The 22020-nt window shown below is 47.3% G+C and overlaps 2 protein-coding genes across 3 annotated transcripts; one reads left to right on the top strand and one right to left on the bottom strand.

The window, feature by feature from the left end:
- Positions 1–317: 317 nt before the first annotated feature.
- rad54l2 (RAD54 like 2) lies at positions 318–10366 on the bottom strand. The gene is made up of 22 exons (XM_053653044.1): positions 10208–10366; positions 7859–8063; positions 7522–7771; positions 7296–7408; positions 7071–7190; positions 6716–6951; positions 6370–6552; positions 6142–6275; positions 5835–6031; positions 5273–5615; positions 4926–5103; positions 4568–4777; positions 4171–4289; positions 3932–4041; positions 3742–3841; positions 3196–3401; positions 2935–3110; positions 2660–2841; positions 2194–2372; positions 2017–2106; positions 1813–1902; positions 318–1637 (listed from the first exon to the last, which is right to left on the bottom strand). Exons 2-22 carry the CDS (start codon positions 8010–8012, stop codon positions 784–786), a joined length of 4224 nt encoding a protein of 1407 aa, XP_053509019.1. The 5' UTR covers positions 8013–8063; positions 10208–10366; the 3' UTR covers positions 318–783.
- A 599-nt stretch (positions 10367–10965) lies between these two features.
- Positions 10966–21742, top strand: bap1 (BRCA1 associated protein-1 (ubiquitin carboxy-terminal hydrolase)). 2 transcript variants are annotated; one of them, XM_053653046.1, is made up of 18 exons: positions 10966–11350; positions 12293–12322; positions 12441–12495; positions 12600–12732; positions 12908–13027; positions 13191–13252; positions 13957–14099; positions 14242–14320; positions 15430–15553; positions 15727–15862; positions 15993–16165; positions 16292–16398; positions 16697–17024; positions 17123–17387; positions 17491–17738; positions 18132–18224; positions 18386–18458; positions 20578–21742. In XM_053653046.1, the coding sequence occupies exons 1-18, from the start codon at positions 11314–11316 to the stop codon at positions 20709–20711; spliced, it is 2340 nt and encodes a 779-aa protein (XP_053509021.1). In that variant the 5' UTR covers positions 10966–11313; the 3' UTR covers positions 20712–21742. The 2 variants fall into 2 exon arrangements, with proteins under 2 accessions (XP_053509021.1, XP_053509022.1); XM_053653047.1 differs by having other exon boundaries at positions 11145–11350; positions 17204–17387.
- The last annotated feature ends 278 nt before the right edge of the window (positions 21743–22020 follow it).

The following is a 22020-nucleotide window of genomic DNA, read 5'->3' as shown; positions in this document are numbered from 1 at the left end:
TCTTTGAGCTTACGTCAGGCGTGTGCCGATACGGACCGCTCGTATCACGATAATCAGAGAAACGGTTTACGCTATCATCACGACAAAAAAAAGAAAAGAAAAAGGACCCCAAGCTGGAGCAACCGGTCACGCTGCCTCGAATGTGTAATTTACTTTCGATTTCTACATCAACGTTGTGCGTTTTAACCATCGCGACGTATCGTACAACAGATCGCCGGCACGGGCCGAATTATATGTACATGTGTGTGTGTGTGTGTGTATATATATATATATATATATATATATATATATATATATATATATATATATATACACACACACACACACACATACACACACACACATATATATATGTGTTTTGTTTTATTATTAAAAAGCCAAACTGAAAAGTAAAAATGGCTTGTTTTGTGTCTCTTGTTTGTGGCTTTCCTCTTTTCAAAAAACAAAACAACAAAAACCAAAAAGGAGCTCATACACGCTAACAAGATCATAAATAAAAATAAACAGGTCATGATTTTCTCCCTTTATCTACATGATGCTACGAGTTCTATCAAACAGCGAAATATCTCTAAAGTTCTTTGTTTTTGTTTCGTTTTTTTTTTAAACGGATGCGACTAGCCGGCCGCTTTTCTTTTCTTCTTTTCTTTTCTTTCTTGCGGAAGAGCAGCGTTATGGTCCCGTGTTGGTGGAAATGCCGGTCTGCTGAATTTAGTGTTGTTCCAAAGTTCAGATCCACCCACTTTCTCCGCAGGCCAGTGGGATTCCTCGGATGTTGCCGCGCTCTCACTGTCCGATCACCTCGATGACGTCGTCGTCAGAGCTGCTCCCGCCGTTCTCGGCCAGCGCGTGGCGCGTGTCGGGCCGACTCAGCGCCGCCCCCAGCAGGCTGGACGGCGACAGGAAGGAGGAAGGAGCGGCGGGGGCGGAGCCGGACGAGAGCGAGGACAGGGAATTGGAGAACATTCTAGAAGAGTCCGGCAGAAGAGGCTGAGAGTAGGGCATGGGAAATCCGGACAGCATGCTCGCCATGCTGGGATTGAAGAGGAACGGTGGAATAGAGGAGGAGGAGGAAGAGGAGGAGGATGAAGGTGCGGAGGAGGAGGAAGAAGAAGCGATGTTTGTGGATGAAGAGGAACCGTGGGTGGAGCTTAAAGCGTTGGTGGGGAACATGCTATGCAAGTCATTCAGAAAGTGACCTCGGTTGGTCCCGCTCACCATCGGAGGTGTCATGTGACCCAGAGCCCCCAGGAGGGCCGGAGGAAATCCCACAGACCCCATGGGGTAGCTGGAACTCACAGGGAATCCTGGGAAATTAGCAGAGGCCGTGGTGGTTGTGGTCCGTTTGGAGCCTCGAGAGTCCGAAAGGAGGAGTTTCCTCTTCAGGCTCTGGCCGTCGAGGGCCGAACCCGAGCCAACGACGTCGTCGCCGCTCCGATGGGAATCGGAGGCGTGGCCGTGCTGGGCGGGGCGGTCCGTGAGGTCGTTAGCAGGGGCGGGTGTGTAGTGACGGAGCTGGTGCAGCAGGTTGGGGCTGGAGGAGGGAGACACGCGGCGCACGCCTTCCGGGGAAAACCGCTTCAGCTCGGGAGGAGACGCGCGGCCGTTACTGACCGGGTGGAGGAGAGAACCGCCCACGTCTGACACGGACCAGAGGGGGGAAGGGAAGGGAGGAAACCATTAGAGGAAGAGAGAGAGCTCATTTCAATAGTATTTATATTACAGTCACTCAGCGGTGCTTAACTTTATAGCTTATTAAAGGAATTATTGTAATATTAATGTCATAAAAATCGGGGGGAATCAATGATGTCACACCTCTAGGTGCAGGAGCAGCTCCCTCATTGGCTCTGGGCTTTCCGGAGCGGATGGCAAAGATCCGCCCATCGTTAGTCCTTATGTACGTACCTGCGGGTGCACGCACACACACACACACACACACACAAAGTGCTTTATCATCACCTGTATCAATCTCGGCTGCAGTAGCAGTACGTATTATGGTGCTCTGTAATGTAATGCTACCTTTTGATCCTTTGATGACGTGGATGCTCTCTCCGGCGCTGATCCTCGCCTGCACGTCCGTCGAGCTGTTTGTGCCGGGAATCACGATATCTACACCGAGACGGATCAGTTTAGACATAAAGAACGCTGCAGTCCGTGTGTGTGTGTGTGTGTGTGTGTGTGTGTGTGTGTATGTACCAGTGGTAGTGATGATACGCTGGACGAGGACGCCGGCCTTCTGGAGGTAGTTGACAGGGAAGGCGGGGCTGGAGGCATGGCCTCCCACGGCGGCCTGGCGAGGCATCATGGGAATGGGAGTGGACTGGACGGGCCGCACGCTGGCGATCGGTTTCTCGTCCAGCCGCGCCGACGGCCTCCTGACCACAGGATTACAGGACGTCATTTGTAGCTCGTTGCCATGGTTACACGCCGATATGGTATCCAGCAATTAACAAGCGATTTAAAATAATTGAGAGTAAGTAAATAAATGTAAACCAGCCAGCCAATCAGGAACAGATAACGGGCTGTACTTATAATACAAGGGTTGCTACGGTTACCGCTAGGCTTAGCCTAAAAGGAGGCATTTATACTCATTGTCATAGTTGATGTTTTGTTGCAGTGTGTGTGTGTGTGTGTGTGTGTGTGTGTGTGTGTGTGCGCTGACCAGTTCCTGATGTTGGGGAGGCTCTGTTCGTCGGCGGGGTAGTAGTGGGCGTAGGACGGGCGCTGATAGGGCACGGACGCCCTCTTCTCATCCTCGTAGCTCTTCTTCGCCGCTTTCTTCTCCGCTTTGGTGAGTTTCAGTTCCTTGCGGTCCATCAGCAGAGACTCGTGCTGGAACGGTGGCTGGGGAGAGAGAGAAACACGTCAGAAACACGTTCTTCACCTGTCAGAGTGAAACGAACACGTCTCAGGTGGGTGTACTGTGAGATCGCGGACCTTGGTGATGAGGTGAGGATAGCGCAGACAGGCGTGTTTGATTACCGCCTCCATGCCATCGTTAGACAGCTGCACCGATTGGCTGGGATCAGGCTCCTCCTCCACGTAGTGCAGCAGAGACTCCACCTCCTTACGGGTGAAGGTGAGGACGGGGTTCAGATCGTCCACCACACGGTCTGCAGACAGAATATTTATTTCCTTAAGGGCATAACCTTTCCTTAATCCCTTAATATTTCCTGAAGGACATATTTACTTCCTCACCCGACATGCCCTGCTTGGACACCTGCCGGTCGTAGATCTTCTTCTCCAGGGTGAAGTCACACACCAGTCTGTAGATGTAACAGGGTTTGTGCTGGCCGTAGCGATACACTCGACACACAGCCTGCGCGTCGTGGCACGGGTTCCACGAAGCGTCCAGAACCACCACACGGTTCGCCCCGATCAGGTTCACGCCCAGACACCCCGCCCTAAAACCGGACATCCCGTCAATCAGCACAGCGTTCGTCTATATTCACGTTTCACACGTTATTATTATTATTATTATTTTCAGTACGAACTGCGGTCGCGAGAGCACGATCAGGCGAGGAAAAACCCCACAGAGCTTTCGTTCCTCGCAGTTCGATATCGTATAAATAAAGAATCGCCGTTTTCTCTCAGCGCGATCTTCAACTTAAACTCAAACCGAGTCGAAAAACATAAACATATGTTTCTTTGCTTGACAAGAAATAACGGCTATAAAAATAAGTACATTTCTTCAGTGTGTGTGTCATGCTAAAGTGTGTGTGTGTGTGTGTGTGTGGGAGAGACCTGGTGGACAGGAGGAAGACCCAGGTCGTAGTGTTTGCCGGGTCGTTAAACTGGTTGATGAGTCTCTCCCTCTCAGAGGCGGACGTGCTGCCGTCCAACCCTACAAACAACACACACACACACAGATGAGTCCAGCGACTGAGCTCCACTTACCTAAAAAACAACCACACACACACACCTACACACTCACTGTAATAGTTGACGCCACGGAGCCAGTTCTGCTTCTGGTTGTCCAGTTTGATCGGCATCGTTCTCACAGCCAGGAAGGACTCGATCACCGACAGCGTGGACAAACTCTGACTACACACACACACACACACACACACACACACACACACAGCATGATTGAAAAGCCCAGAGGAGGGCTCAGTCAGCCGCCCCGCTGTACGGATCAGTCTGGTGGTTAGGCGGGTTTAACAGGTCGTTTACCTGAAGACGAGGATTTTGTCTCCTCTGCTGACGCTCTCCTCGATCAGATGGAAGAGCAGAACCATCTTAGCAGAGTTCTCCAGGACGCCGGTCGGGTACCCGCTCATAATGTCCTTCGCCTGCGCGTCGAAAAGACAGACAGAAGTCAGGACACGCCACATTCGCGTTTTACAGACCAAGAAATAAATAGTTAATACAGAAAACCATCAAGCTGAGTCACAGCTTCTGAACCGCTTCTTCATATTTATTCCATGAGAAACAGGTTTAAACAACAGCCTTGTTTTCAAACCCGGTTTCCGAGAAACGTTCGGAATAAAACCGGACATTTTTTTATTTACACCTGAGACGACGCCGAGACAAAGCGGAGACGAAGAAGAACGGAGCGTCCTGCTCATACCCATTCGTAGGTGATGACCTGATTGGCTCGTTCCTGCAGAGGTGCGAGCGCCCCCTTGGTGCCGGCGCTGTCTGAGGTCTTGCCCTTTAAACCCGGGGCGTGGCAGCGGCCCGTCGCTGCGGCGTTCAGGTCATCCAGGTCCAGGTCCTGCTCGTTGGCCAGGTTCTCCTTCTGCAGCGCTTCGTACAGAACGTCAGGATGGTTCCAGATCTGAGGGAGTCAGGATAAACAAATCCCAAAGACAAACCATGACACACACACACACACACAAACAATGATCAGAGTTAGTGCAGGGTGTGTATTAAAACCCAGTGAAGCAGCAGGAGGAAGAGGAAGAGGAGGCGGAGTGGATCGTTACCTTGCAGCACACGCAGAAGGCTTTGAGTGGATTGAGGCCGAGCCAGCCGCTGTTCCCCGCCTCACGGAAACGATTCATGAACTCTTTATAGAGCGCCCTCTGGAGGGGGGAGAGACGCACCAGGATCACATGCTCCTCTTTAAGGGGCAGATGGGTGCTCAGCACATCGTGACCCCGCCTACGCAAAACAACAAAAACAAAATCCCAAGATGTTCAGACACGCCGAGAATCACTGCTGAAAATCTCCTGGAACCACACAGCATCTCTCTCTCTCTCTCTCACACACACACACACACACACACACACACACACACACACACACACACACACAACCAGTCAGAACTCACCTCTGGACGAAGCCCTCGAGCAGGCTGTGCAGGACGTGGCTGCGGTACCTCATGAGCCGGACGTCGTGCGGCGTGCTGTCGATGCACTGGCCGTTCAGGATGGGCCGCTCGAACATGTTGCTGAACTCCTGCCGCGTGCCCAGGAAGTCGGGCCGCACGAAGTCCACCATGCACCAGTACTCCAGCAGGTTGTTCTGCAGCGGGTAGCCGGTCAGCACCACGCGCCGCCGCGACCGGATGTTCTTCAGCGCCTGCGACGTACTGGCGTGGCAGTTCTTAATGCGGTGACCCTCATCGCAGATCACCACGTCCGGGCCGGGCCGGGAGAGAGCCTTCTCGATGTCTGGAAAAAAACAACAGGATCGGATCAATAACGCGCTCGCTTGCTCGGATGCGCCGTGTCCTGTAAAGCCTGTATCGACCAATCGGAGACATTCAGTACAGCAAGCTCCGCCCCAACCCCCCCCCCACCAAGAGGTTATTTACGTGCCTTTTTTTTTTAATCAATGAATGAAAGAATCTCGCGAGCGTGTCTCATGCTACACGTGGTGAAGGACCAAACCTTTCATGAGCTCCTGCTGCCGGTCCTCCTCGTCCAGGTCGATGATGATCGGCCCGGCGGGTTTTTTCGACTTCCTCTTGCGGCCGGTGACGAAGCTCTTCTTCAGAGAGAGCAGCCGGTACATTTCGTACCCCATCAGCAGCACGCCACCATCACGTGCCCACTCCTCTACCACCTTCGCCCGGGTCACAGTCGTCCTGCGGGAGGAGAATCAAAAAACATTTACTGGTTTTACTTTATATGAGAGAGAGAGAGAGAGAGAGAGAGAGGCTCTGTGAAAATATTAGTGCGTAACGAGATTAATTACTTGTGCTCGTCGTTCAGGAGGTGCACTCTGAAGGCTCGGGGGGAAACCTGGGCCGGATCGGTGTCCGGAGGAAGGGATTCAGCTGCAGGCAACCACAGATTAAACTCCGCTAACCAGTTCTGCAGAGTGTTCACCTGGACGGACAGAGAGAGAGAGAGAGAGACCCGATCTTCACACCTGATGTCACTTCCTGTTTACTCTATGCTGCGTGGCTGTTCAGGGTCTTACAGGCACGATGGCGAGGACGGTTCTGGCTCCTGTGTGTCGGAGCAGGATGTCGATGAAGGAGATGACCTGCAGGGTTTTGCCCAGTCCCATACTGTGTGCCAGGATGCAGCCGAAGCCACTGCTGGTCTTGTAGCGCTCCAGAGACTCCACCAGGTTATCGTACAGGAAACGGATCCCGCCGATCTGCCACAGGCGGAGAGAGAAAGCAGATGCAGTGACGCAGAGTTTAAACGTTTACAAGCAAACTGAACAGAATTCACATCCACTCCTGACGTGTTCACGCCGAAAGAGCTTAGAGATTTGTTCGTTCCCCTCCCTCATCATTAGGGGAGAGTGTGAGGTGTACCTGGTGAGGTTTGACGGCGCGGGCGAGCTGCGGGGCGAGGAACAGGTCGTCCTCCTCGGCCGGGTGGTTGATGTTGACCAGCACTCTGCCCTGACCGTCCGGCTGGTTCAGGGCGTCGTTGATGTGCGAGCCGCTGCTCTCCTCTGTCCCAGGAGAAGTAGAGCGCTCGTCTTCGTCCTCCTCCTCCTCACCGATGTGGAACATCTCCTCATCACCTGAGCTCAGCTCAATCACATCTAAACACACACAGAGAGAGGGAAAGAGTGAGAGAGAGAGAGAGAGAGAGTGAGAGAGCATGATAGCAGCTAAAACTACACAAACTAGCCAAGTGGTGGGTGTGTGTGTGTGTGTATACCGTCTCTGGGTGCTGGTTTCGGAGGAGGTGCGGATCCTCTGGACTCCCCCTCGTCTCCGCTGCTGTCCAGGCAAATCACCTCGCCCTTAACAACAGTCGCCAAGGAGGGCAAGTCCACTACTACAAGAAGAAAAACACACCATATACTTTAAGTGTAAGATCACAAGTGTAGTGCTGTGGAGTGTGTGTTCGTGTGTGCGTGTGTGTGTCCGCGTGTGTGTGTACCAGTGGGTAACGGATAGTCCTTCCTCTGCTGCTCCAGGCGTTTTCTTCTCTCCAGCTCCTCCTGCTGTGCCGCTTTAGTTCCTGGTTCCAGCTGATGCTCCTCCAGCAACTTCCTGTTCACAACATACCAGAACACACACTCACGCTGTGGTTCTACACACACACACGAGTATCTCTTATGTACATCTATCACAGATTTAAGGGAGCCATATCACTCGTATCGTACCTGATGTTCCTCCTCAGGTGAGCAGGTTTAGCCGGTTTGGAACTTTTCTTCTTCGACTTCCTCTTGGGGGCGGAGTCGGTGGCTTCAGAGGCTCCCCGTGACCCGTTCGGACTCGAAGGACGTGACGTAGACTTCGACGAGGACCGCGATGGAGGTCTGGAAGAAGGGGCGGAACTCCCTGAACCCGAAGAGCAGGCGGGGCTCTCCAGCCCCGCCCTCTCCTCCGTCTCCATGGCCTCTGCGGCCTGGTCTGTGAGAAAACGCGGCACGAGGCATTAGAACATCTAAATTACCTGCCTTCTGATTCAACGTAATTAATTCATTCCTGACCGCTCACCTGCTTCTTCGTCGTCTTCTTCGTCTTCTTCTTCATCGTCGCCATCGTCTGCATCGTTCTCTCCGTCACCTTCCTCTTCCATCTCCTCTTCTTCCTCCTCTTCGCTGTTCAGGCTGTGCTCCAAGTCGCTCTCCGAGATCGCCTCTTCTGACATGGCGTCCCCTGGATCTTCAGAGCACTACCTACACATCTTCACCCAGACCACCTTAAATACAAAACACCCTTATCGTTAATTACACATCCTCATTCAGACCACCTTAAATACCTTAATCTAGCCAGGGCGTGTCCGTTTCCGTCACGCCGCATCATGCTATTTTGTACGTGCAGTTTCAGGCATATTCACAAAGAAGGCTGAGAAGTGATTTTACTTTACTTTTTATTATGCTAAGTTCAAATAGGTGAGAGAGAGAGAGAGAGAGAGAGAGAGAGAAGAGTGAAAGAAAAAAAAAAACCAAGGAAAGAAAACAAAAGTTACATAACGCGAGTTATATAAGGCGGGTTACGAAGTGCTTTTACTTCATGTTCCTGAGGAAATGTAGGCCAGTAGGCTGAAAGTGCACAGACACACACACACACACACACATCATCTCAGTCACGACCCTCTAACACTCCGTGTCTCTCTCTCTGACTCGGCTGTGTCCTATTCAGCAACCTGTGTACCTTCAAGTGCACTACAAAAAGGATGTTGTTAGTATGGCATCAGCAAATACTGGCATGAAATATGCAAATGAGGCCAACAATATGCAAATAACTCCTGATGCAATGTGGTTGATAACGCACCGGCGGGTCTGAACACGTCCGTATTGTGAGAGCCCCCCTGCCCCCCCGGATCCCTGTGGCGTGACGTGATGTGACGCGAGTGTTAAACCGTTAAATACAGAATACTCCAGACGATAGGCAAATATGCTTCGGAAATATTCTGAAACTGATTAACAAAAGTGTTTATTAGGTAGCACGTAACACACGGAAGGAGTGATCGCCCGCTCCGTTTTTTCTTTTTAATAACGACCGAGAAACTTTTTTTGGAGTCCTCGCACAGCAAAATCGCTTCTGTACGCGTGGCGTAGCTCCGCCTCCTTCTAACTGGTCTGTATTCAGTGTCGGCGATGTGTGCTCGTTTATTCTCACCTCGTGTGTTCACGATGGCGAAAAAAACAAACAAACCAACCACATGACACAATTCTCATAAACACATTCATTTTATTAAACTTGGTCCAGGTAAATATATTAAGCACGCCCTTTAGTGCAGGAGGCGGAGCGTCTTCAAATGCCTGACAGGCGTTGATATATTTTATATCAATTATAATCATTAGAATGAATACCGAATTCATCTTCAATAACAATAAATAATAATAATAATAATAATAATAATACGGCATCTGTCTCGACTCTGATTGGCTGTTAACAATAATTAAATAATTTATTTGCACATATCAGATTTTTAAGAAAAGCTTAAGAAAAACAAAAAAACAACGCAAACAAACAAAAACAAGCAACTAATAAGCAAATATAATAAATGACAACACTGTACAGTAAACAAACAAACAAAAACAAGCAAACAAACAAGCATATTTGAAATAAATAAAATAATGAAACGAAATAAAAATAAATAAATAAATAAGCAGGTATACTGTGAGGAATATTATAACCTGGCAGTGACATTTCCATAAGCCACACCTCACTGTGCAGCTACATTAACATTACATTAACGTTACATTAACATCACATTAACATCACCGTTGACACGCTATAACTCCGCAGCACGCGCTCTAATAACGCGTTATAAGCGCTTCATAGCTCTGCAGCACTAATTCCGACTCCACCGCTCTCTACACTAACACGTTCATTACAGCAGGAGCCAAACAACCCCTGGCTCGGTCCCAAATCCCTCCCAGTGCTCAACTAGTGAACTACCCTAGTAGTGCGAAGCGGATTACTTTCCAGCACGCGCGAGGAGTTCGAGTGGGGGACGAGGGCGGGATTTGGGACGCAGCCGTCGCGCGGCGCTGTGGCCTAAAACACGGGCTGTGACGAGCTAGCCTGTATGCTAACTCCTATTGTCTGTACAAGAGAGCAGGCGGAGGCGAACTCGAAACACTGATTTTTTTAAACCGGTCCGAGGTATTTTGAGTGTGTTTTTTTTAAAAAAAATGTATTTACCAGATTGCATTTAAACACGGCCACGTTAATAACTCCCGTTACACCGAATTAAACTGAATGGCTAAGACTGAGCTTTAGCATCCTTCGCTAGCCGCTCTGAAGAATGAGTCTGATCGGTTTTTATCAGATCAAAGCAGCAGGACATTTCGTCAGTTCGCATTCAGGTGCGTTTTTAATCTGCGGTCTTACCTTCTGCACCGTCCTGCTTGAAACTGGACGCTTTGGCGTCGGAGCCTCATAAAAAAAACTATTTTTATTCACACCGGAATTCTTTTATTTTTCCCCTATATTATACTGTTTTCCATAAGCGCCACAGAAGCATTCCGGAGTGCAACACGAGCTAGCGGCTTAAGGTTCCGATCTTCATACGGTTCCTGTCTGGGAAAAAAACCCCAACAACAACCCTAAATATATTTTTAATAATTCAGTTATAGGGCCTGCGGTATAATAATAATAATAACTTTATTTGTATGACACATTTCATACATTTAAAATGCTTTCGAAACAGAAATAAAAAAAAGAGCATACGCTAACCGAAAATGAAAATAATAAAATAGGCAGATGATGTGATAAATAAAGTAATAACAGCGACAGGACGAAGATGATAGCACAAAAAAAATAGTGAAAAAAATAAAATAAAATAAAAGAGAACAACTCGAATAATATAAAAATCGTATAAAAGTAAGTAAACAAAAAACATATCAAACATATTAAAGGATTAACATTTCCTTAAGACACGATGTAAATAGTAAACGCAGTGACTGGGTTTTCACCATCATTCCAATGATAGATAGATAGATAGATAGATAGATAGATTAATGAAGTAATAGAGAAAGCCTCATATTGTTATTCTGTTAGCGCGTTTAATGGACAAATGTGTGAATATCGAACATATAAATTTGTCAGAAATACAACAGAATATATAAAAACAAACACACACATACACAACAGGACTTTTAACCAGTTAAAGTGTTAAAATATTTCATATTTTAGGTATTAAATGATTAGGGGTGACTATTTAGAATCACGACAACGCACAAATATCAACACTAGATGGTGGCCGTTATTAGAATCGTAACCACAGTTAGTCGCAGGTTGATGACGCAATCAACAATTGACGGAATCCTTTATTTAAAAAAAAAAAAAAAAAAAAAAATCTATTGTGTTTACAAGAAAGCTACAGTAATCGGCAGGAATAGCGAACGTTTCCGAGCCCTCCGAGTGTAAACACAATGACATGGAGTTTTATCTGAGTTAACTGTAAAGCTGTCTGGACTTTACTGTAGATAATAATCATGAATAAAGGCTGGCTGGAGCTGGAGAGCGACCCCGGTGAGTGAAGTAGCTAAGCTAACAGGAGCTAACGCTGCTTTCATTCCGTTACAATACACACACTGCCAGTGATTAAACACAACGATTAAACTCTTTATTCTAATAAAAACCAGCAAACAAAAATGTTAATGATGGTTTTAATGATCACAGGATAAATACTGTGTGATAAATCTTCTAAACGATCTATTTTTAAAAAAAAAACCCACAGTAACACAACAGTAACCTTGATAAATAAACACAATTACTAAAACATCTGATTAAGACACTTATTTAACTCAGGAGTTAGCTCTGACAAACCAAAAGTCTTCATATGTGCACTACATAGGCTATAAAACCACTCTGTCTAGTCCACTTCCTGTCTGTTGTTTGGACTTCTCGTCTTGTTTTTTTTAAATGATTTTTATTCATGTTATAATTATTACTCTTATGGTTTTTTTTTTAAAGCTAGGTCTTGGCGATATGATAAAATAATATATCACAATATAAAATTTTCCCAGCGATACAGTAGTGCTGCTTTTTTTTTTTTTTTTTTTTTTTTTTTTTTTTTAATCTGTTTAGCTTTTTTTTATGATAATTTTTTTAATGATTAAAAAATAACATTGGATAATAAAATGCATAAATCTGTAAAAAAAAAAAAAAATGGAAGCGTAAGTACACAGCTGTATCATTTAAAACAATCTAATAAAAAAGGTTTCATGATATTCGTGGTATCGCAAGTGTGTTGTGGTGTAATTGATTGTGATACCGGTGTTATATAGATGTATCGGGCAGATCTACTGTACCCTGCATTTTATATGTGGGTTGTGCTATGAGAGTTATATTATAAATCTTATCGAGACTCCTGTTGGCTCTCTGTTTAAGGATGATCATGTAAGAAGCAACGTTCGACACCTAACGTAGACGTGCAGTGATGTGGTTCCTCTGTGCTTTGTGTGTTTTCAGGTCTCTTCACACTGCTGGTGGAGGATTTCGGTGAGGAACGTTTCTGTACAGCTGACGTCCCTGCTCGTTTCTTCGGCAGATGATTGGATTTGAAGTGATGTAGGAGTGAAACGGAATGTAACCGACATGTTGTTTGTGTGTTGCTCAGGTGTGAAGGGTGTTCAGGTGGAGGAGATCTACGACCTGCAGAGTAAATGCCAGAGGTAGTGTACAATCACACACGCGCACACACACACACACACACACACACAGAGCACCAGTATGTTGTAGATGAGATGTTCACGCTGTACGTATGTTGTGTGTTCAGTCCCGTGTACGGCTTTATCTTCCTGTTCAAATGGATCGAGGAGCGTCGCTCCAGGAGGAAAGTGTCCACCCTGGTGGACGAGACCTCGGTTATCGACGACGACATCGTCAACGACATGTTCTTCGCTCACCAAGTCAGTCTTGCGTGTTTTACCTTACTCCGGTTTTAATAAGTGGGTCATTTATTCTCACACAGTGTTTTTAAGGGTTAAACTTTTTTTTTAATCCCATTTGTGCTGTTTTTGCTATTTTAACATGCATTGATGCTATAGGTATTTTGTTTCTGTGTGTGTGTGTGTGTGTGTGTAGCTGATTCCAAACTCGTGTGCGACTCATGCCTTACTGAGCGTGCTCCTGAACTGCAGCGGGGTGGAGCTGGGCAGCACGCTGAGCCGCATGAAGGCCTTCACCAAGGGGTTCAATCCAGAGGTGTATATGCACACGCGCACACACACACACACACACACACACACATGTGTATATACTGTTGTTCTCTCACTTAATGATGAATTTTGCAATAGTCTTGCTCAAGCTTAAATGTCACTTCTGTTTCTGTGTGTGTGTGTATGTATGTGTGTATGTATGTATGCAGAGCAAAGGCTACGCCATTGGGAATGCTCCGGAGTTAGCAAAGGCACACAACAGTCATGCCAGGTACAGCATCTGCAGAGTACAGTTACTACACGATTTTACTGTGTGACACAAAAGAGAGTAGAGTGGTGTACAGTGGAGTACGGTACAGTAAAGTACGGTAGAGTTGAGTACAGTAGAGTTGAGTAGAATAGGGTACAGTAGGGTACAGTAGAGTGGAGTACAGTAGGGTACAGTAGAGTACAGTACAGTGGAGTACAGTAGGGTACAGTAGAGTGGAGTACAGTAGGGTACAGTAGAGTACAGTACAGTGGAGTACAGTAGGGTACAGTAGAGTGGAGTACAGTAGGGTACAGCAGAGTGGAGTACAGTAGGGTACAGTAGAGTGGAGTACAGTAGGGTACAGTAGGGTACAGTAGAGTGGAGTACAATAGGGTAGAGTTGAGTACAGTAAAGTACGGTAGAGTTGAGTACAGTAGAGTTGAGTAGAATAGGGTACAGTAGAGTACAGTACAGTGGAGTACAGTAGGGTACAGTAGAGTGGAGTACAGTAGAGTACAGTAGAGTACAGTGGAGTACAGTAGGGTACAGTAGATTTACCTTAAAAATTCCTAAAGTTGAAAACATTGTGAGCTGTGTGTGTGTGTGTGAGAGAGAGAGAGAGAGAGAGAGAGAGAGAAAGGAAGCAGGTGTCAGTAGCGTAGTTAAACAGGACCTTATTAATCACAGTGTAAAACATGTCTCTCTGCTGGCTGTGTTCTCTGGAGGCCCGAGCCACGGCACCTGCCAGAGAAACAGAACGGCATCAGTGCTGTGAGGACGATGGAGGCCTTCCACTTCGTCAGCTACGTCCCCATTAAAGACCGACTGTTCGAGCTGGACGGCCTCAAAGCCTACCCCATTGACCACGGTCAGCTCTTACACAGTCACACTCAGTCCCTGTGTCCCCCTGTCCCTCTGTCCCTGTATCTCTCTGTGTCTGTGTCCGTGTGTCTCAGTACTTGTGTCATACAAATGAACCCTTCTCTCTCTCTGTCTCTGTGTCTCTGCAGGTCCTTGGGGAGAGGAGGAGGAGTGGACAGACAAAGCTCGGAGGGTCATTATGGAGAGAATCGGCCTGGCGACCGCAGGGTGAGACACGCCCTCACTTCTTAAACACACCTCCACCATAACAGGGTGATGTTACACTCCTCTGTATCAAACACTGACGACGTTTACATGGACAGCAGTAATCTAATTACTGACCTTAATCTGAGTAAGATAATAATGTGATTAAGGTGTTTACATGAGTCGCTTATAGAATACTCCTTTCATGTACCCGTTTTACATGTTATAGAACGTAGATCGATTAACGGCACACGTCATTACGTCACCGCGCTCTGACGTCCCTCCAGAATTTCACGTATCGACATATAGTTCATCTATGTTATGGTACCGTATACACTTTTGGGTGTTTTTATTGAAATTTTTTACGAACGCTTCAAGTGCGGTTAATTTATTTTCGTGCTGTACGTGCTAATAGACGACTGCTTGAAGCCGTGGGCTGCGTCACAAACCGCGTACTTACCTACTGTATAGTAGGCGAGATGCATGTATTTCGTCTACTACAGGCCTATAGTAGGTAAGTACACGGTTTGGGACGCAGCCGTGCTCTCTTCTTCGCCGTAAAACGGTTGAGCGCTGCCGTGTGTGATCATGTCCTGTCGCACAATGCGGTGAAAACTCCCACACGACGTTAATAGTGTGATTAAGGTGTGTACAAGTCTGTAATACACGTCGATAAGGCGACTAAAACAGGAATACTCCACACGTCTTAATTCCATTTGTGTTTAATTCAAGTATGACTTTAATCGGATTAAGGTCATTAAAAATCGCTGTTTACATGCTAGTTTCTTAATCGGGGTATCGTCTTAATCGGGTTAATAGTGGATTATTGTTGTCCGTGTAAACGTACTGAGTGTCTTGATGTGCATCTCAGTCAGTCATGTGGGGAAGATAAGTGAAGCCACTGTTTACGTCTCATGTTGCCCCTTACACCCCACTATATGTGTGTGGTAAAGCCTAAATCTGCAAAATACTGCCTCCTTTACCCTGTATAGCCCACTATATATCCAACATGGTCATGCCTCTTATTCCACCTCGTTTCCATGGATATGGTTAAATTACGTTTAAGTCGAGAGCCCGAACCTACAGACGAGATGTTTCCTGACCCGTGTTCCCCCCACCCCCACCCCCTGCAGCGAGCCGTACCACGACATCCGCTTCAACCTGATGGCCGTGGTTCCTGACCGCAGGGTGAAGTACGAGTCCAGGCTGGAGGTGCTCAAACGCAATCGGCAGATCGTTCTGGAAGGACTGCAGCAGGTGGAGGAAAAATAAATAACAAACGTTTATTTAGCTATTTATTTACACTCAATTCTTTTAACGTAGCAGCCCTCCATTGCCCCCTGCTGGTGTAGCGTAGTTTAGTGTTTGTGTACCTGTAGTGTTTCCTGAAGCCCTCCAGGATTACCGTATTTATTTATTTTTTTCCCCAGTCGATCAGGGCATCCCAAACAGACACGACACAGGAACGCAAGCAGCAAGACTCCTCCTCCGAGGACACACCCCCTACTGTAAAAAAGGAGGAGGGGTCAGATACACCGGTAGCACCTGCTCCGGCTCCGCCCACAGGTATGTGTTTGTGTGTTGGTGTTTAATAAATAGAAGCTGAAATTCCATAAACATTTCATTAGTGTCTGGATGGAAAGTGTGTGTGTGTGTGTGTGTGTGTGTGTGTGTGTGTTTGTGTGTTTGTGTGTAGACTCGGCTGAGGTGGCGAGTGTTCCTGCAGCGTCCGTCTCCTCAGAGAAACCCAAAGCCACAGTGAAGCCGCCTACTCTGCCTCCAGGGGCCGCCAGCACCGGCCCCAACCCCATCGTTCAGCGCCTGCCCGCCTTCCTGGACAACCACAACTACGCAAAGTCCCCCATGCAGGTGAGCCGCTAGTGCCGGACGAATGCTGTTGTAAATTATTACTATTATTTTTATTATTGTGTAAGGTGTTAATTGTCTGTCTGTGTGTGTGTGTGTGTGTGTGTGTGTGTGTGTGTGTGTGTGCAGGAGGAAGAGGACCTGGCTGCAGGAGTGGCTCGTGCTCGTGCCCCTGGACCCCCTCAAGCCCCGTACTCTGATGATGAGGATGAAGATGAGGATGAAGAGGAGGACAGGTGCGGAAAGTGAGAGAGAGAAAGGGGGGGGACGGAGCGAGATAGTGAGGGGGGAGGGGGAGAGAGAGAGAGAGAGAGAGAGAGGGGTAGGGTGGGGTAGGGTAGGGTAGGGTAGGGTAGGGTGGGGTGGGGTAGGGTAGGGTAGGGTAGGGTGGGGTGGGGTAGGGTAGGGTAGGGTAGGGTGGGGTGGGGTAGGGGAGGGAGGGAGAGAGAGAGAGGACGAGAGATTGTCACACGGAGGCGCCGTGCGTCTTTAATTATCACTTTATGATCAAGGTTCTTGTGTTTTGCTTAACAGGTTCCGCAAAAAGGCGGGTGTTCGTGGACGGGGCGTGGCCCGGAGTAGTGGTGGTGGGGGTGGAGGCGGAGTCTCGGGCGTGGAGGGCCAGCTGGCTCTGAACATGCTTGCCGAGAGACTCAAAAAGGCAGAGAGAAAGGACACCATGGCAACAACGGCGATGCCCGGCTCCTCCGCCCTGAACGTGCGCACGGAGGGCCGAACCGGTGGCATCAGCATCACGCCCGCCTGCCAGCCCTCGCCCACGCCCAGCAACGAGAGCACGGACACGGCCTCCGAGATCGGCAGCGCCTTCAACTCGCCGCTGAGGTCTCCCGCGCGCTCGCAGGTACCACTTATCACCGCTCATCACCACTCTTTCGAAATCATCGGTACCTTTTAGAAGCAGAGCCGTTATATTTAGCTTTTGATATCACACTATTTAAGATGCTCCAGGGCGTTGTCGAGAGAGGAGTATCTAAAGCAGTGGGTGGTTCTGTGAGTTTCGGTACTCTTGCCGTCCCGCAGGCTGCCACTCGACCCTCCAGCCCCGTGGCCTGCCACCTGAGCCGCGTGCTGTTCGGAGACGACGACGTCCTGCTGAGACTGGACACTCGACACAACCGCGCCGTCCGAGAGCTCGGAGCCCTGATCAGCTCCACTCAGCTACAGCTCAGAGAGGACGGAACCATCTACACACTGCCAAGTGCAGGTACAACAAACACACACACACACACACACACACACACACACACACACACACTAAGGAGTAATGTACAGAATAATAAGGCCCACTGGCCTTCCTCCGCACACAGACGCGGTGTGTGACGTGGTGAAGAAGGCAGGCGGAGCGGATGGTAAGGAGCCGAGTGACCGGTCGGAGGGAGGAGGAGGAGGAGGTGCGGGTGGAGAGGAGGATGGAGGGAAAGGAGGAGCGTCCCGGGAGCTAAAACGGGAGAAGGAGTGCGCAGAGACGAGCAAGGACAAGCCGAGAGCAGAGACGCCGAACTTTGTCGAGCCCGAGGCGCTCACCAAACCGCTCGGGGAGAAATACACTCCAAAAGTGAGGATAGAGTCTGGATTATTATTATTATTATTATTATTATTACAATTCCAAAAATTAAAAATGAATAAAAACATCATACAAGTAAAAATTGTAAATAAAAACAAAATGCAATGATTTGCAAACCTCATAAACCCGTATGTTATTCACGATAGACTGTAGTAAACATATCGAATGGTTAAACTGAGGAAATGCACCATTTTAAGGAAAAGATAAAGTAATTTTGAGTTTGATGGCCGCAACACGTCTCAAAACAGTTGGGACGGGGTCAGCACAAGGCTGTAAAAGTAAGAGTTACTAAAAAGCAACCGCTGGAGCTTGAGGCGTATCTACTACGTGTCATAACTGCTCAGTGTCATCATGGCCGTTTCCGTTTCTCTTCCCCCGCTGTAGGAGTTGTTGGCGCTGCTGAAGTGCGTGGAGGCCGATATCGCCAATTACGAGGTGTATCTGAAAGAGGAGGTGGAGAAACGGAAGAAATACAAGGTCCGAGCTCCGACACCTGCCTTTTAAATCCCCAACAGCAAGCGAACTTACATCGATGTGCATTCGTCACGGTACTCCTTTAGATTAGATTCTGTTCACAGTTGAATATAGTGAAGTAATAAGGATCGCGTGTGTGTGTGTGTGTGTGTGTGTGTGTTCAGATTGATGACCAGAGGAGGACCCATAACTACGATGAGTTCATCTGCACCTTCATTTCCATGCTGGCACAGGAAGGTACACACACACACACACACACACAAATATTAACCTTTATTACAGACTTCCAATTAACTTAGCTTATGGCCTTGGCGCATTTAAAGCAAACCGTGCTGGACACGCCCACATCTGTGTCGCCGGAAGTCGCCAGCTCTCACTGAAAGCGCGTGGTCTCCAGTCGCTTTATGTGTGAACCAAGGTTTTGCATTTTTCATTAGTTTTTATTTTATTTTATTTTGACTTTGTTTTCAGATTCAGTTCAGTCGTAATTCGTTTTTAAAGCGGGTTTGCTAGTTTACTTTAGTTTAGTTTCTATTTTTTGAAAATGCTTAGTTTTAGTTTCGTTTTTATTAGTTTTAGTCTTTTGTAATATGGGTTATTTGTCAAGGCCAGAAAAAGTATTGTGTAATAAAAACTCAACAAAAACATCATACAATTTTAGAAATATGTGTTCAGCAATACCAGCAGTACATAAAATGTACATATGGGCATAAATAAGCTGACACGCCCACGAAAGATGCCGTTAATCCTCTCTTTCTCCAACCATCCACACACAGGCTCAGCTCCCTCATCCTTAACGATCTCTCTTCATTCCTGCTTCGCCGTATCCATCTTAGCCCCAACAAGGCTGTTGACTCGTGCAGCTGCAGGCGTTTTGAACTTTGTCTCGAGTAAAGTGGAGAACTTTTTGAAGGCAGTCGACTCACACGGTTGTGTAAACCTCCCAGTATCCATAAACATATGAACCAGCGCTTCCTCCCGCTTGTGGAGTTCCTGTGTATTTAACCAGCAGCTATCGGTTCTCCGGTGGAAGCTCTGCTGTAGTGTTCTCTGTCCTGCGGTAGTCTCCGTCATGCTGCCTAGCTCTGTACCGGGGTCAGCTTCTGTTTCGGGGGAGGGGGGCGTGGCGTTCTCCTTTACCTTATTAAGGTAAGCTAGGTTAGCCTCCTTGTGCGCGCTTCTCAAATGTACTTTGAAATTCGTGGGATTTTTCCCTTTAATAAATTGTCCACATATTTCACCACCTTCCACTGCAGCACACGTGCTTTTACCTGACACACAGTCGTATTCAGAGTAATCCCAAATAAGACTCTGCCGCTTTCTTCTGACTTCCGGTACCGCCATGATGCCAGGCGAGGAGCATGGACTGTGCTGTGTTCAATCTGACACGGAATGTCGTAATTTCCGGGTTCCCAGTCGGAAATGTCAACTCTGAAAGATATTTGCTCTGTGAAAGACGTTGACAAAGACGAAGACTAAGGACATTTACTCTATAATTGTATTTTATTTCAGTTAGTTTTGCAAACAGACAGTACAGTCTTAGTCAGTTATCGGTTTTATTGTAATGCCTCGTTTTTATTTCCATTTCAGTTAACGGCAATGTTTTTTCACACCTAGTTTTTGTTATGTCGTTCGTTTTCGTTTACGATTATAACCTTGGTGTGAACGCAACTTCAGAGTCAGACTGCAGGCGCGTAACCAAAACGTGTGAGATTTAGAATCAAAAGTGTAAAATGATGATAATAATAATAATAATAATAATGGAGTCTTAAACAACACTAGGGGAAAAAATCGACACAACTTAATCAGCTCGAAGCATTTAAGATACACAAAATCTAAAAGTGAATAAACTCTGAAACACGTCTGTAACGTCAGGGTCCTGAAGAGCATCAGTTTTACGGCACGTGCGAGCACACGTTTTAAAAGCGGTAGAGTCGGCTCGTGTAGGCGACAGTCTTCAATCTTCACATCTCCTCCATTTCCTCTCTCTCTTTCTCGGTCTCTCGCTCTCGCTCGCTCTCTCTCGACTGCTCTGCAGGAAGATTAAAGTAAACTGCATCACATTCTCGCTATCTGTCCCTTGTTCTTTCTCTCTGACTGTGACTCAGGCTAGTGAAGAAGTCATCACAGAGACGAGTACTAGCGTGCAGTGATAAGTCATTAGCATTGAGGTGGGGTCTTTCCCAGCAGCGTGAAGAAGCCACATGAGTCACTCTTAAATAAATAAATCGTCTAATTCCTGCTGGTGGAAGTGAAAACTGCAGTCTGTCCGTCTCTGATGCTGCTTGCTGCCTCTAATCCTGTGTGTGTGTGTGTGTGTGTGTGTGTGTGTGTGTGTGTGTGTGTGTGTGTGTAGGTATGCTGGCGAGCCTGGTGGAGCAGAACATTTCCGTGCGCAGGCGGCAGGGCGTGAGCATCGGCCGCCTCCATAAACAGCGCAAGCCGGACCGAAGAAAGCGATCTCGGCCGTACAAAGCCAAGCGCCAGTGAACGCGCCCCCGGACCCTCCGACACCGGCGCTGGCAATTTCTCTTAGGAAAAAGGTGCTGATAAACTCTCTAAGAACTAGTGAACAAACCAATACAACCAGGACCTCTGAACACAGCTCAAACACATTTAGGCTTAGGATGACTAGCTCAGAGAAACACGAGAGCTCGTGAGATTTACAAAAACATCCGGTGACTGTACTTACACAGACTAGTGCTAGTGAACACACTTGAATTGATCAAAACTAGCACTGATGAATATGATGCTTATGAAATCTAGTACTGGACTACATCACTGTGCACTTTCTGGCACAAACGCTATTGCTAGTGAACACACCCCACAGACAAGAGATGGTGAACACACACACACACACACACTTACACACACTTACACACACTTACACACACTTACACACACTTACACACACTTACACACACTTCAACTTATAAAGACTAGTGCTTGCGGACACACTCCAGCCCACGACCTGAGCGCTCTGCGGATTGTGAAAACAAAACAGTAAAGACTAGCGCTAGTGAACACACCCTGATTTATAACAGACAGCACTTCTGAGCAGCCTTAAACGCTCCGGTGCTAGTGAACACACCTCGGATGCCTCGGCAAAACGTGCGTATCCCTGACTACAGAGCAAGCGCAAAGAAAAAAGACAAACTGTCATCCTGGACGTTACGGACAGTGCGGATGATCCTCACCGTTTCTTATTTAATCGCTGGACCAATCAGAGCTCTGAACACGAGGGATTGTTTTTTAAGGACGGTCGTGCCGGTCTCGCCCGGTGTAATCAGTGTTATGAGGAAAGAAAATGTTTCAGATTCTGACTGAACTTCCAAAACTATGTGTTTTGTCATCATCTTACTTTTGTTGTGCAGATGCAAGATGTGTGCGTGTGTGTGATGGGAGTATGTGATTTTCTTTTTGCTAATGTCTGTCTATCTGTACATATGTGTGTGTGTGTGTGATTTCTAATGTCATTTCTAGATGTCCTCCTAAATAAAATAAACTCCACTGTAAGAACGTGTCCTTGTTCAGTGTGTTTCTGTTTTACTTTGTGTGTAAGCTGCAGCAGTCGACCAATCAGAACGAGGCAGGAGGGGAAATAAAACGACAGTAGTAAATTAATGCACGATGCACTACGTTTATAAACTGTCCAGTCGGAGCTTACGTCTTTATAAAAGATTATTAGAACGTTTGAAATTACAGTATAATATACATGCAGTAGGAGCAGCGAGTGCTGGGGTCCAAGCACCAGGTTTGTGAGAAACGCCTAAATGGTGTGTACTGCTGTAATGACCTT

The sequence above is a fragment of the Ictalurus furcatus genome, chromosome 21 (genome assembly GCF_023375685.1).
Source record: "Ictalurus furcatus strain D&B chromosome 21, Billie_1.0, whole genome shotgun sequence".
NCBI lineage: Eukaryota > Metazoa > Chordata > Actinopteri > Siluriformes > Ictaluridae > Ictalurus > Ictalurus furcatus.
This window is presented reverse-complemented; position numbering and strand designations above follow the sequence as displayed.